Below are 16,806 nucleotides of genomic sequence, written 5' to 3' on the forward strand. Positions count from 1 at the left end.
ATACTTCCACAAAGTGTGTCTGCCTAGACTGGATAGAAAGCAATGCTGCAGTCAGCCCAAACCTAAGTTGTTTCACTTTCTATCTGATTACAAGGGTTTTTTGCTAAATTTCTATTAGTGGAAAGGAGTATAAAACCTGAGAAAGAACACAAATCATAACAACTTTTATTCAAGAGTAGCATCTGTGCACGCAACCTGCTTTCTTTTTTTTAGGACACTGGTGTAGTCAGAAGGAACGAAAATGTCTATTTCATAATACAAATGGGAAGGACAGACATGCTCCTTTTTGACACAAGCTTCTATTTCTTTAGGCACATTTCTTCTCCTTCAATGAGCTACATTATTATGTGAATCTGTATCACATTAGAAGAATACAGGAACATGTTTTTAAAGCACAATAGTGAAGTACAGAGTATTCTTTGTTTTAAGTAGTTAAGACTGTTGGTATTAAATGTCTCTATGCTGTTAAAATACTTATTTTTTTAACATTGTAAAGGTTATACAGATTTACACCAAATTGTCCAATGCTACAGTTTATTTTGGAGTTAAAATTATGGAACTGTTTCCATTTTGGTAACGATATGCTTTATCAAGACAGTTATGTTTAGGAACTGTATTAATCTTTGTTTTAATACTAATTAATAATAATAATAATTTTGGGGTTTATATTAATTCCTCAAGATAAGAAGTCCTGCTCAGATTTCTGAATTCAAGTTAGTTTTGACCATCAGCTTTATTGTATATCCCTCCCTTTAAAACATTTAAAGAAAAAAAGCACAAAGGCTTAGAAGTAGAAGTCTAGTAACACTGTAGATTGGATCAGGAGGTACTGTACCCACAGTAACAGTCAATTAAAAGTAGCATTCACATGTCTCACATAAAAACCATGGAGGAAAAAAAAAGTAGAATTAATAAATTGTCCACTTAAGATTTTTTGAGCTCCACAAAACAGTCCTACCCTTTAAAGTATTTGTTTCTCCAAGAAGGACATTGTGCTATCTGTCCTGTGAAGCTTTTGATTTCTTCTGCAGAAAATTAGCTATACATTATCTGTAGTTCCTTCAAAAAATGTTACTTTTCTTGCTTAAATGCAAATTTTTGGTATTCTTTGTCACTTTATCTAGAAAAAGTTCATATACCCTGTTCTTATTCTGTTTCCAGCATTTGGAAAACACATCCTATAATTTGCCCAGCAGAACCAAGAAAAGTGTCAGTGTAGACAGGTATTCCTACTGGAGTATAAACCTAGTTTTGCCTCACTCACTGCAATTACTGTTAGCAATTGTCCTGATTTTTCCAGTAGAAATGGTCCAAATTATTTCACTCAAGTCCCCCTGCACATTTTCTTGTTGGCTAATTGCCTTTGCAACCCCCTTTGAAAACATTAGGCTCAAAGACTTTGGTAAAGTTTATTCTGAATTTGAGCTGGAGCCTGTAATCTTTCAATGCTTTACACAGACTCTGTGGAATACTTTGTTTTTCATTCATTCCCTAGCATTAGTTTAGACTCTGCCTAACTGCATCAGCTCCATGTTTCCGTATTTTTCCAAACTTGATATTGTTAAATTTTGTTTCCTTTTGTCATGGAGCAGTTGCCGACTTTTCAGTTCCTGAAAAGCATCAGATACATTATGAATAGTCTGGAAATTGGACATTTTTCTGCCTGTCCAATTCTTTGTATTTGAATTCCTCTCTTTTAACTGTGCTTTTAGCTTTTCTTTGTTGTAATCTTGAGTAGTCAAACTTTGCTTTGGTGCTTGTTTTTAATACTTCTACTTAGAGCTTAAAAGAAAAAGCCTTTAAAGAAAGCTTTGTCTTTACAGCATTAAGGAAATAGTGTAGTGATTTAGTCAAGAAGCTAAGAATGATAATATCTCTTGATATCTTAACTGTCAAGAGTGTCTGTGACACACACACACACACATATATATATACTGCTTGTATAGCACAAAATGATCTTCCATTTTATGTTTATAATCTTTCTTCTCCCTTCCAACTAATGCAATTGGAATATTGAGACATAAGTAAACCACAGTAATTATGAAATAGTTTAAGTTCAGCTAATTTTCCACTACTATGTGTATTAATGTAAATTTTAATAGTAGTTGTTGTGTTTTGCTATTTACTAACTAAATGTGCAAACTAGTGTTATTGAAAATGAAACCTCGGTGCTGGATCTGTACACAAGTAGAAGGATTTAACTTCAATATGTTTTTTCTATAAAATATTTTCTTCAGTTATCTAATACAAATCCTTATTTTGTTGATAGAGCTGTAAGATTGAAATGGCAACATTTCATGTGCACTAACTGTGTGAGAGGGGGGATCCAAGACACTTAAATGTCTAAGTGTGACATTTTGGTGACACTTACTTGAAATAAAACTACAGCTGTTGATTCTTTTATAATGGAGCTTTTTGGGGCTTGTTAACATAGGTTTTTAATTATATGAAGTTTGACTATTTGTATCTGGGGTCTTCTGTTGCCTTGCACAGATACTTTACCTGTTACAAATCTCTTCATTTAGAGTGCCTTGAGCCTGGAGGATCCACTACCGTTACAATGGGTATTGACTTCTGTGATTCTACTCAGACAGCCAGTTTCCAGTTATGGTGAGTTAGGGGAGGGTAATTTTTGGCTCTTGGAAGGCAAAAGTAGTGTTTATTGGAAGTTTACTTGCCAATAGCAGTCATGCTGTTCATTAAATATTTAGAGAATTAAACAAAACTCATAGCATGATGTATACCCAACATGTTCTTAGAGAAATAATACATGATTAGTGTTTAGTTTTACTATTAGAAGAAACGTTTTCTTCAGCCTTCAAATTTTTTTTAGCACTTGCTTCTCAAAACACAGATTTGATAGGAAGCCCAGATCTAGGTTTGAAGTCATGTGTTTACACTCAAAAACTCTTTGATACATTGTGTTTGGTAGGCATAGTTTTTCCCTTGGTGTAAATGATACTAAGCAGAAACATTAAGTCCTCTTTTGATTTAGAATTATTTCTCTGTTTTTCAGCTTTATTTTTTTTGTTCTGCTCTTCTTGGGATTTTTCTTATTAACACCCTCTTGAAAGGAGCAGTCAGGTCTGACTATTCTCCTGTAGTGTTTTGTGTGTGTTCTGCCTTGTAAGAAATTGCAAGTCATAAAAGCACTTAGTGTGAGCAATTTTACTACCTCAAGTGCTTATTATGGCTGTTTGTGATCTATGTAACATGACTGCATGAAACCAACCCCAAAACTTGCTGGCCTAAAGAGTTTATTCCTCATGCTGTAGATTCTTTTAAATAAATAGTGAGAGAATGAAAACAAGTAACTTGCTAGCCAGCTAGATTTTGTCTTACATTCTTGATTTACGTTTTTTGTGCTTTTTATTGGCATGTTCAAGGTCCTCCTTTGTATGAGTTCCTTCTGCATTCTAGGATAACAGGGAACCTGTTCACCCAGTGAGAATTCTGTTATAAACTAGCATTTGAAAGCAGGGTAAATTTATAGTAGCGATGTCCAAACACTGGGAAAGAATGGAAGGGGGAAACCTTCTTTTAGAGCTGTTCACTTTTATGTAGTCTTTGAAACTGTGCAACAGCAGTATGTAGATCTGCACGTCTTTTTTTTTTTTTACACATTCTGAAATAATGGGGTTTTTACATGTTTTGTAGCAAGAATCACTGTTTTCAATGTTCTGTAAAAAAAAAAAATATTGAAGAGACATTCACATTTCTGCAATCCAGTTTAAGGGAAACCCTTTGAGAAAGTTCTCTACCCCTGTCTTAAGTACTGTAGCAATTTTAGTGTACTGCTACTAAGGACAGCCTGTGCAATTTACAGGTTATTAAAGGCATCGTGAAAATATTAATCATAGAGATGTACCCTAGTGACTCCAAAAGTACTGCTAAAATAAGATTGCTTGTTCTAGGGGCAAGAAGGTTTTACTGTTGAATTTTTTCTTTCCATTTGTCAAACCTTTCCCAGTACAACGGATACTCCTACATAGTCATTTTACACCTATTTGTACCTCCAGCAAGATGTCTGCAGCATGTAGTTTATGTGCATCATGTTGTCATAGCTGGTCTGTATACTATTTGCTGGAATTTGGAAACAGCTTTGAACTGTTGCCTGATGCTAGGTTTGTTTGGGAAGGAAGTTCCCTTCTACAGAGTGCAATTTCAAAATTGCTTCAAAATGATAGGCTCTCTTTTTCTAAATATATTTGAGTTTTTTAAAATAGAATATAATCAGTTTATCAAGCAGAAACATTCTTTTTTACATAGAGCAGATATTTTTCTTTCAGGTGCATATTTTCAGTATACCAGTGGTTTGATTTCAAACTTACACCGTTTATTTAAGAATCTTAGCAGTGATGAGGATAAGCAATGTAGCATAACACATTGATTTTATGCAGATCATCACCTTTATGTTTTGGGAGGTCTGCTGTATTAGTGATATATAAAAACTGATTACTTTCTCCAACATTGCCTAGTAATTGTTTATTATTTTCCTATTAGACAAACAAGACAGATCAATATTCCTGAACACCAACCAGACTATGAGTAACATCACTGTAAATAGATTTGCCTCAGACCTCAGTGGTGTATTCATTTTAATGATTTAGACAATGTGAGTCCAATGACAAAGTGCTCAAGCTAAGTTTAAAATTAAATTAAGAATAGGAATTGCTTACTTTGTTCCTTTGCTAATTGATAGGGCCTTGTTTCTTTGTCACTAGTTCTTAGGAAATAGTATAATAATAGGTAAAATGTTCTTTGCGTTAAATTTGCTATTTGAAAACATATGCTGTTCAAAATGGTACTCATCTGCAATATCATTGAAGAAATTGTGCAGTGTGATGTTTTGGGAGCAATGTCTTAGACAACTCAGATGCAGCCTTTTTAACTTGTCATATTTCTTAAAAAGCTTTTATCCAAAAGAAGGAATGACTTCTAGAAGTTAGTCAAAATATAGTTGAAATACTGTACGAAATATGTTGATATTCCTGTATTTCCTACTAACATACCCTTATGAAAGACATTGTCAGTTATTTTGCATTTTTGTTAGAAGCATGTTCAGCAGTAAAGTGTTCCTGATCATAACAATTTTCTTTATGTTGTTCTAAGAGGAGCACTTTATCTTGCATCAAATGTAATTGATCCTGAAGTGGTGTAATCACAATTACTCACTTTCTTAATTGGCCTGCCCAAAATCAGAAAATGGAAACCGATCGGCAGTGTTTAAATCAATAGCTTTGTAGTAAAGCTTGTGGGGGTAGGGACGTAGTGGTAATGGGTAGATCAATTGGTCTTAGATGCCAATCATGGACTGTGTGTTTTGCATAGCAAACACTACCTTTCTGCTAGGGGATGTGCTGTGGTACTATTGGTTCGATAAATACAAACTGTATAAAGAAAAAACCTAACAAGAGCCATAAAATATTTAGATCTTTTTCTCAATTTGTTGTACAGATTCAAGGACAATGAAGGAGAAACTGCTTTAAAGAGAGGTTTGAAGGGCTGAGCTTTGAAAGACCTCCCTCACAAATACTGTTTCTGTTAAGCAAAGCCTACCAAGATCACATATCTAATTAAAAAGAAGTGAAACCCCTTAACTTGAAAACTATGCCTAATGCATTTATTTAGAATGTGTATTAGAATGTTCACGCTATGTACTTGTAAGGAGAATATCTCTTCATTGCTATTTTTCTTGTTCCACCTCCTTGCAGAGGCAAACTGTTTCAGCCACACTGGTGTTCTGCATGATAATGCCTCTCAAGCAGAATGTTAAAGAGGAATAAATGGAGGAACTTGGTCTTTTAAAAGATTTTTTTGAGTGATGCTCTGTCTTTGTGGGTTACTTTGTTATCATTCTGCAAGCAGGATATACACAGCTTAGAAGCTTAAAGCAATTTATTATTAACTAACTCACCTGCAATGTAGGTTGCTAGCTTGTTGAATCCTAGTTAAATTTTAGTATATTCATCATCCCAGAAACAGACTTCAGCCTTAGGTAGGCAGGTAGGCAAAGGGTGAGCAGTTGAGCAAAGCTGAGCAAGTTGAGCAGTTGAGCAAAGGTTGGAATGTATCCTTGATGCAACAGACTAACTGCAGTACTCCACTGACTGTGCAATTACTTTTTTTTCCCTTGTCAGATTTTCAAGATTTCCACATCCTTGTGTCTTCTCTTGAATCCTTGAGCTCCTAGTGATCGCTACCTTAGCACTACCTCATATGCTATCTTTATTGTCTTGCTTGTTTCTACTTTTCAGATATTCTCAGGTCTTTCTCACAGCTTACCAGTTTTCTGAGATATCTGAACAAAGATTTTGGAGCTTTGCCATGTCAGAATTTGGTTGAGAAAAAAGACAAGGAAGGTTATAGAGACACAGAAGGTTACAGCATATACATGCCCTTATCCTATTTTGTGTGCGTATATTTAGCGTTATGAATTCCCGTCTGCATTTGTAAAACCCAGTAGGCAAATCTCCAATTTCTTGTAGGTATCTGATGAATGAGGAAAGGTGAAGGGGAGATCTCCTTTTTACAACATTGAAAGCTGAAGAAGAAAGTTTGTCTTTACCTCTTCTTCCCTTTTCATCCCCTCTTTACAGACTCTCTTGGCTGTTCCCAAAACCATGAAAGAACAGTTTCTGGAGAACCTGTTCTCTTCTTTTCCCTGTTCTTTTGAACAATGTGTAGGGTGTTGTTTAGCTTTTTTTGAAACCACTTGGCGTAGGGGAAGGGTCCATGCCATGCATCTCTTTTGCTAGTTTTCTCAGGGTTTAAGTGCAAAGAGTACAATCGGAGCCCCCAAGAAGAAAGGGAAATGGAATGAAAGCAGCAACTTCTATGCCTTCCATTCTTTTTCAGAATAATTAGGTCATGGAAAAAAAATGTGATATGTGGCAGAGGTTTTTACAAACACAAGCTGGCTTCCTTATATTGGCATTTCATATATTCCAGTTCATTAGAAGGGCTAGGACCATGTACATACTTTCTTGCTGTCGTTATGCTGATAGAAAAGGAAACTGTCCGTTACTTTGTCTGCGTTGGACTATATAGAGAAAATATTTTGCTGATTACTCCAGAAGAGGTTGGTGTAGCAAGAAGATTATAGCATTTTCTTAAATGAACTAAATCCCATGAATGAAATTTGAAAACCTTGTTCAGTCTGCTCTCTGCAGGTTCTATCTTATTGTAAAAGATTTTGCTCTAAATTTTTTTTTCCAAGGAAGAGATTTTTTGCAACATGAAATTCACTTACTTCAGTCTGTGTTGCTGTAGAATCTTGTCAAGCAGAACTCCTACCTGCAAAGTGGAGTAAATGAAGAGGATCAGCTGCTTAGCAGTCAGTATTTCTGTTGAGTGCAAGCATGCATTCAGGTGTAGATGCTTGCACAAAAGCATCTGATTAAAATTATGTAGTGGAATATGTTATGGAATATATTAATAGCTAATGTTAGAGATGCAGGACTGTCTTCACAACACTGTCACTTGCATTTTCATATGCTTCTTGCTGTTTCCTTTCCTAGTGCTTTGTCAGCAGATCACCAAGTTGTTTATAGATGTATGACAAGAAATCTGGTACTTTTCTCTTTATTTCATTACTCTAAAGTAGTCGGTTGGCCCTATTCCAGAAAACAATTATACTGAGATAGATAACTGACCTTGGAAAAAACAAGGCTGGACATAGACAACTGCTCTCATTTGTTCTATTGCTTTGGCCTTTTTTCTCATAAAAGCCAGATACTGTACTTTCTTCAGCAAGACTATGAGCAAAGTCTCTTAGACTTCTCCATTCCATGTTTTGTTTTGTGGTAACTTAGCAACTTTGTGTTGCTCTTCCTTTTCCATTCTTTTTTGATTATTTTTGGAGATCTTTTGAATATAAGACAAAAATATTAAGCTGGTTTGGGATAAGTGTATTCTGGGACAAGCAGACGCTGAAAGAAAAAAGGATAATATAAAGAGCAAGAAGAATCTTCCACAGTCTCCTATTAGAGTAATAATTTATTAGAAGCCTTGGAAATTAAGACTTTAAACACTGCTATTGTGGAATCTTAAAAAACCTCATTCAAAAGTGTTAATATTATTTGCATTAGTTTTAAAGAAGATTTTGCCATCATTGTCCTGAAGTCTTACATTGTGGCAGAGAACTTCTTTGCCAGGAACCCTTTGAAGCCAATTATTTAAAAAAAAAAAAAGAGAGACGAGAGAGGGAATAGCCTCTGGTTTCAAATGGCAGGTGCTAGCTGGTCCAACTGCAGCCATCTAAAGAAAACGTAAAACTGCACATCTTCTTAAGGGTTGAATGTTAGACCTGCAGTGTCATTTATCATGGAGCTAGTAAGTCTCCCTATGATCCTGTGGAAACATTATTGTCTCTCATCTGTTCATCTTAATTGGGTGCATCAGAAGATAAATTCATATGATCCTTGAAATTGAATCAGGAAAGTGATGTAAGCCTTTTAAAAATACAATATGTACAGTTTAACAGTTTTTAAGGCATAAGTAGGAGTAATAATGTCTAACGTTATTTGCCCCTAAGTTCACAATTAAATACGAAACAGATTTTGCAAACTAGTGGCAAGGTACTATTCTTGGACATCCCCAGTTGTTTGATTCTTTTAGAACTTCCTTCTGAGGACTTCTCATTAAGCATTCTTGTTCTGCTAAGGCTGTAACTTACCAGTTGCACTTGATAATGTCAGAAAATTCAGTCTTTAATTTTTGAAATCTGAAAACAGTTACATTTCATCGGCCTGAAAAGCTTTGGTTTGTTTTTTTTTTCCAGTAAGCTTCTTCAGCTTGATCTTCCAGGATAGTTAGAGCAACACCACCTGAGAGGTGTTTCGGTGCAGCTTGAACGAGTTGCTCAGCAGATTCTTAAATGTTAATGTTCAAGCTTCAAATCACCTCTGCAGTTTAAGCATCAGTTATACTAATAATATTATTAAAATTACAAATAAATGCGTTAAATACACTGGAATTTAGTTTACTTGGTACTGCAGGAAATTAAGTAGTTGTACTGCAAAACTCAGTATTATTATTAAACTTGTCCATTAGATGTCTGATGAAATCTCCATCTTTGGAGATACTCAGCGTTCAAATAGACAAGACCCTGAGCAATGTGAACTAAGGTGGCTCTGGCTTGAGCAGGAGGTAGGACCAGGTGATTTCTTAATGGCCTTTCTGAATTATCTGTGGTTCTATAGAATTATGAATTACTTTTGTTAAATTAGATATTATGAGCTCTCTAATATATAAAGATATAATAAAAGAGATGTAGATCAATAAACAAAAGCTGTATATTTAGCCTGTGAAATGTCTGATAAAGAGAATCTGTAAGGAAAAATGATTTTCTCTAGCTGAAGAAGAAATTTACAAAGTGCATTAGAATTAAAGTAATACAAAGTAAACCAGATGCTGACTAAAGTGAAATTAAGAACAAAGTGGTTTGAAGAACACTAAGCAATCAGAATTTCTGTTTGTAGAAATTCATGGTTTATCAAAAAATATATACTAGCTATTTATTCACTAGAGAAAAGGCAAGTGGAATGTTTGTTAACAGCAGAGGTGTCAAGTGGTCCTCTTGAGCAGTTACAGCCCTATAAAACCCAAGCTATGCTCATGCTTTTATTCCTTCTTATTGTGAAAATATTATAAGCATTTTAAAGCAATCTAATAATTGATAAGTCAAGTTTATGTACAAGTGGCATGTCCAGTCAATGAAAGATATGAATCATTGTACACAAGACAGTGTACTCAGCTGTACTCAGCTGTTTCCTGCTGAATTATGTAGTGCACATCTTGCTTGAATATGAAACATAACATTGGCTGAATGATCAGTTGAATAGTGCCAATGAAAGTATTACCAGAAGTGTTAGGCTTGTAGTCCAAGTAGTAGATATAAACAGCAAAACATTAATGAGGCAGCTGATTAAAGACCCTTCTATCAGCTCTTAAGCTGATTGAGTTCTTAATCACTTTTCAAAGGAAAAATTAAAAAAAAAATACTTCTTTCTTATTTTACGGTGCACTTAACCAGGGCAGCCAATCAAACAATTCCTGGTGTTTCGTTATAAAAATTACTTTAGAGATGGATGGTATTTAGAGTAATATAGGGGGGGAAAAAAGAGACTTTTTTGCTTTTAAAAGCAGCATTTCATAAATGATTCTTTGTAAGGGAAATACTAGCCAGGTTTGAAGGGATTGTTTCCCTGTATGTTTACTAAATAGCAGTTGTGAAAAAAGTGAGCATCAGTACTGGGGTTTTTTTGAATAGCCCATACTTGAGATTGCATCCATAAGCATGATTATAACACATCAGAAGGTAGAAAGTAAGACTGTACTAGGTCCTAAGCATTTGCTTTTGAAAATGGGTAATTATGGTAAGTATTAGAATTTTGAGTAATAGGGCTGTAAAATGCTTTTCTGTTTTCAGGTGGCTTATCTTACATCTCTAGGAGGGAGACACATATTTTCTATGTTATTAATCTTTTTTCATCAATCTGTCTTGTTTCAGAATTTTGAAGTTGCAGAGTTATAAAAAATGAGTAACACGGGTTTTAGGTAGTTTAAATACCATGGATCTTAATTGATGAAACATATTTTCCATTCTAACAATTGTATTGCTGTATTTAAATAAGATATCTGAGCCATATCAGCAATCAATATGTATTGACTATTTGGTACATCAGTTAAAAAAAAGTGTTCTTTTCTAAAAATTTCTCAGGCCTCAAAGCATTAAAAAAGAATCTGACTGCATGTACTGATCCTGAATTGCTGGGCAAATCTCTTACAGTAATAGGTAGGCAAAGAAACACAGCAGAGTGAATGTATCTTGAGTTTCTGTAGCCTTGAGGAAATCTACAACAAAATAGTAGGAAGCTTAGAGAAGTGAATGGATAGGGAGAGCAAGTTCACGGTATGGTATTTATTTCTTAAGGAGGAATCTATAGCATTTGATAGTAGTATGCTTTTAGTGATGCTGCTTTTTAACTCTGCCATTAAGAAAGCAGCCACAAGTTCTGCAGTTTTCCGGTGTGCATTTGTATCAGCCACTACGCTGTGTGGTTTTGTTTAAATATACAAAATGTTGCAAAATTGAACTTACCAAAGATATTTCTTTTTTACTACCATATTTATTGTTTGTCATGCTTGTGCTTTTTTCATACAATAATCGTTCTTTGATCTGAAATACCTTTCCTATGTTCCGACCTATTTCTGGGACAGCTGTTACTGATGACAGGATGTGTGAATAACAGTTCTTCTACAGTTTGTAAAAATGCACAATAATTTGTCCTTTGCAAGCATTCAGTTTGAGTGGGATGCCTTGTAGATTACTCCTAAACATTGATATGAGTAAGAAATATTATTTTATGAGTAAGAAATATTTTCAGAAATGCAAGGCCATACATACTGTATTAATACTACATTTGTACTGGAGAAAATGGATCACCTTTACTAATGTAAGAAGGTAGAAGGCTTTCAGATTAATGAAGTAGGAATCATTCAGGTAGTTCTTACACTTTTTAAAGATTCCATAGAAAATTTGTAGCTGGTATGTATATATCAATCTATGTTGTAGCACTTGGTTGATTCTGTGTAATTTCTCTTTTCCTAGCACAAAGGATGATCATTTCAATGTTAGCATTCAACCCCCTGTTGGAGAACTACTCTTGCCTGTCACTATGTCAGAGAAAGACTTTAAGAAGGAGCAAGGTGAGCAATGTTTCAGCAGCATCACTAAATATGTTTGGGAAGAGGGCTGTATGCCTTTCAGTTTCCAAGCGTACAGCAAGTGCTTCCAGTTGTAGGTGGTCATATTAGTCACACTGATACTAATAAGCAGTTAAAAATATCTTAAAAAGAATGTGCAATGAAATTGGACAACTTTTCAGTGGGCCTTTAAAAAGCACAAAGCCCACCCTTTACCCTGAAACAGTCTTCTGACTGAAAATGTTTTGGCTTCCTATCATGGAATGTGAATGTCTTTCCTACCAACAGTAAAGCAGAAAATTGGAATGCCATCTCAAGGAAATAACCCAAATATATGTTGATATTGTGTCCATTTTTACTAGTCTTTGTTCCAAGGTTGATTTTAAATACTACTAGCATACCTGTTCCTCAGGTACTTTGAAGATTATTTTAATATATTCACTTTCAAACGCTTCATATTAAAAAAATATTTTTATTGGACTACTGTTTTGGAAAGGTGACATGGTTTTTATACTTCTGCATTCTTCTGATATTGTGTTTTTAAAGAATGTAAGTTTCTGATGCTAGTCCAAGCAAAAACCTCCTTAACAGCTTTTAGTGACTTGACTATTTTATGCAAAATAATTAGAGAAAATTGTGCTTAGGACCATGTGTTAAATGGAATAGTCAATACTGCTACCCTTAATTTGTATATGATTCTTGGATATTTTAAAGTATAAATGGTTACATTTTGGATGCATTTAAATGTAGTAGTGTTTACTCATCTATCTCAATGTATGGGGATTTACATGTGTAAATCTCTTCACACTGAGATGAGAATATACCCATGGGATCCTATCTCATTGCTGTGTAAGGCTCAGAAACTCAGTATATCCATCAAGCAGTCAAGAACACCTATGAGTAATGTTATGAATTATTAGTTATTGCTGTTGAGCATTTCTTGCTTTTGTATTTTTGAGTTATTAAGAAAGTAGTTTAAATATTGCCTGGATGATTTACAGTTAAGCTTATGGCTGCAGCGAAAAGTTAGGATTGTGCTTTGTTTTCATAACCAATTGATGCTTATTTGCTGTTCTTACCCTTTGCTGGCTAAAGCCTGCCTCTCTGCTTTATACCTGCTCAGCAAATGAAGGTGAGTGATTGAACGAGGCTGTGGCACATTTATTTTTAACTGTTCCCTTCTAAAAATTGCAGCTGAAGTTGTAGTGGAAAGAAGGCAGGTTACTGTGCTTCTTCCCCCTCTTTTTTTATATTTGCTTGCTTTGTGATATTTTGATAGAGTTTTTGTATGCTTTACTGTGACTGAGGGCTTTTTTTCCTCCTGACTAGCCATACAGAACCATGAGCACATAGAAGAAGTGTACTTGGAGAATAGCTGTGGTCCTCTGTGGAGTTGTTGCCAAAATTCCTTTTTCTTCTGCCATTTTACTTCTATGGTTGTTGATTATTTGTCTGAATAAATCTGGCAGCTGTTTGCTATGTTTAATAGAGCAGAAAGGCTACTCTGAATAAAGCTATTTGAAAATTTGTTTATATGAAGTATTTGTAAATCCATGAAGGTCTCTTGGCATTTCTATATTGCTCGCCCTGTCTTCCTGAATTCATTCTTTGATGCAGGACTTTGCAGGCTGGCAAGTTTACCACAGCTTTAAAAACCTTTTCTGTTGCATCTTTTTTCTTATAGATATCATCTGTATCAGAATATTCTTGGTAATAGAGGTCTCAGTTCTACATTTTGCTTGAGTATGTATTACAAGGATCTAAGAACTTCTAGCATTTGGGAAGAATTACTTTGTGTTCTTGTAAATGAAAAATCCAAATTACAGTAATAAATGCAGGGCAATTTAGAAGTTCATTTATGTTATTCTATTTTGTGTATAATTTCAATTTTTCTGTATTCTCCTAATGAATCTGATTTATAGAACTTGTTTTTCACTTTTCATGCTTTTTCTTTTCCCTTTTTTTTTTTTTTTGTTTGGTTTTGGACATAAGATGTTTCAAGTCCTGTACCTGGAGGTTATTTTATTTGCAACCAAAACAAATAGGTACAAAATAGTGAATGAGTGAGGAGAATATTAAGAAATGTAAGATAACATTGGGAAGAATGAGAATACGTATGGGTTTTAAGGATTTTTACATCTAAATTGCATGTGTAACCTAATAAGAATGCTAAAGCGGAAATAGCTGGTATTATACTACTGTGTAGAAGAAAATTCATTGCTACACATCTTTACTCAATTACACTCTGCTGTTTTGCATTGTCTGTTACATTTGTATATGTCCATTTTCTTCCCGATGGCATAAGGAGAGGGGAACAGACGGGTTATTGAATATTCATTGCTGTGAAGGTTATCTAGTGATAGCAGCAGAACCTCAAAAACCGTTTTTATCCACATGCTGTGCGGGATATGCTTAGCCCTGCTACACTGCCTTCCCTTTCCTTTCCTCCGGAGCTGGGGAATCCTCTGGTGAGGTAATTCCCCTGAGCAGTGGCTGAGTTGGTGGTTGTTGTTGTGACTGACAATTTGGAATGAGTGGGTAAAAATGGTATTGCCAGACACTCTTTGCCTTCCTGCTTAAATATTTTTACTGATCCTTCAGGCCTCAGGATTTTATACTTCTTTTATATCACATCCCCATGAAAAGCCAAGTTTCTATAGAAAAAATTCTGCATGAGTGAAACATGGACCGTTGGGAACTCTCAGTTCAGAGTAGGACTGGTCTGGTAGCTAATATTCCTTGTTACCTATCACTGTAATTTTTCCAATTGAATTTATGTTTATTATTTAAAATATGTACAGTTATTTCATTGTATCAGGTAGTTAACCCAGACTAAGTGTGCTTTGTGCTCTGACTAGAATTTTCTTAGATCCTCTTGTTTCAAGCAATATTAAAGCAATATTAAAGGTGTCATGTGATTGTTTTAGCTGGATATTAATCAGAATTTTTATGAAGGTGCTTTTTAAATAGGCAGTTAAAACTGATTTAAGTATTAAGATTTTTTTTGCCAAGAGACATGGTTTGAAATAATTTTTTCAACTTTTTTTTAGAAGTGTATACCTGAATCACATTAAAAAAACAAACAAACAAAAACCCAACAAACCCCAATTTTGGTTATGTAAACAGATAGTTTACGTAATTTTATTAAAATTAGATATATACAATTTGTTTTCTTAAGAAGCAAGATGCTAATTCTTTAAATGGCTGGACATTTACTATTTTCTGGCCATTGACTACCCCAAGCAATCATATTTGATGCTCCTTAATTAGAGCACCCTTTTTTTTTCCAGGTTCTTTTCCACCTCAGCAATCGAGACAATACATTTGCTTACCACGCTGCTCTCCTAAGTGTTCTTTTGCATGTAAATTAATCTTGATTCAGTTTACACTGTCATGCTGAGTGGTACAAATTGCCTATAACAATAAAACAGCATGAGTTAAAAATAAAGGGGGGTGAAAAAGCAGATTGAATGTGTGCCTTACTTGATAGGATGTTACTTTGCTTTATGCCAATACATTAGTCAACGATAATGAATCTTCTGTTCTGAAAAGCATGGTTTAGTTGATTTTTTTAATTTTACTTCAATGGAGCAGTACCTTGTCTTTTATAGAACAAGTTAGACAAACCATTAATGACAAGAGTGTTAAGGTTAAATATGAAGCAATGCATTCACTTCTCTGAGTGCTATCCATCTTTCCATTTACAGGAGCTTGACAAAAGTACTGGCTTTGTACAACATTTCCTTTAATTACATGCTGCGGGAAACAGGCTTTTAACATAAACATAGTTGCATTCATTTATTCAGCATTTGCTCTTCAATAGAGCTTAATGGAGAAGGTTTAAATCCTAAATAAGTACACACATCTCTCAGCAGTGTTATGTCAGTCCCTGTGCTCTGTTTAAAAGCAGCTTTAGTCTGCATATGTAGTTTTTAAAGCTTTTACCTAATAGTTAAACAATTCAAAACAGAGTGTTCTGTTCCCTTGATAAATCTGATCATTACAGAAGTTGCATGCTTATTTTTGTTCTCTTCAGAAATATCCTGTTATTTACTTTTGAGCTATTCCATTTTTACTTTGGTATTTCTTATTTTGTGACAGCCTCACATTCAGGGGCATTAAAATGTAGGATTTATTGTTTTAATTGCTCTATTAAGCATCTTGGTACTATTTGCTCTGGGTTAGAACTGTGTGTGCAGCCCCAAAACGTTATGGCCTTTTGAGACTTTCCCATTGTTTTCATTGTTAATGTTGTGGATTTCAGATGCTTCATGTTTCTGCCTGAAGTACTGTGCTCCTTTGTCTGCATTTTCAGCTTCTGAACATACTGTAAAAAGGCACACATAGTGTTAAATTGTACTTACTGTTGTGTTTTAATCAACGTGAGCATCCAGCAAATCGTTCTTCTGAAAAATGGATATTGATAGAACAGAAAAGTGGGGGTTTTGTTAAAATGTCCTTGAATTACGTATCTTTCTTTACTTTTTCTTTGTCATATGTTTGGATATAATCTTAACATTTCTATTACATTTTGTAATGATATTCAAATTATTTGACTCAAATAGTTTATCATAACATTTTTGAGAGCTGGATACTACCTGAATTTCCCAGTTTCTAATGTGATGACTTAACCTTAAAGAACTAAATTGAACCAATTACTACTATCTGAATTTCAATATAATTTTTAGCAGCTGGATAAATTAAATGCAATGGTTTTACGATTGAAAGATCAGAAATTGTCTTTGTGTATGGTCTTACTTAAGCTGAACTTTTCCAAATCAGCCTTACGCAATATTTAATTTCTATGCTTACACTGTTCTTTTAAGTTAAGCTTTTCAAGAAGAGGAACTAACTTGGTTTCACAGTTGCAGTAGCATCACATATATGATTGCCAGTTATTAGTAGTTTGTTTCTAATAGTGGGCTATTGCAAGTAATACATTAAACTAATGATGTGAGTTCTTATAAAATTTTTAAATTGTTTTCTCAATAAATGATTTAACTTTTAATGCAAATATGGTTTTTGTTTAGATGTCTCTTATTTTGGTTTTATGCTTAATAAGCAAGTAAATCTTAAACTATCTGTAATTAAATACTT

The 16,806-nt window shown here is 34.4% G+C and overlaps 1 protein-coding gene across 3 annotated transcripts in view; it reads left to right on the plus strand.

Annotated features, from left to right (window-relative positions):
• AP3B1 (adaptor related protein complex 3 beta 1 subunit) overlaps positions 1-16,806 on the plus strand; it is a 147,645-nt gene that overhangs the window by 117,190 nt on the left and 13,649 nt on the right. For 2 of the 3 annotated variants that reach the window (XM_017808082.1, XM_017808080.1), the window contains exons 24-25: positions 2,526-2,610; positions 11,615-11,712. In XM_017808082.1, coding sequence (XP_017663571.1) covers positions 2,526-2,610; positions 11,615-11,712 — 183 coding nt within the window. Of the gene's footprint in view, positions 1-2,525; positions 2,611-11,614; positions 11,713-12,804 lie in introns of all 3 variants that reach the window. The other variant, XM_017808083.1, reaches the window with a different exon arrangement.

Source organism: Lepidothrix coronata, unplaced genomic scaffold (genome assembly GCF_001604755.1).
Source record: "Lepidothrix coronata isolate B3197 unplaced genomic scaffold, Lepidothrix_coronata-1.0 Scaffold22, whole genome shotgun sequence".
Lineage (NCBI taxonomy): Eukaryota > Metazoa > Chordata > Aves > Passeriformes > Pipridae > Lepidothrix > Lepidothrix coronata.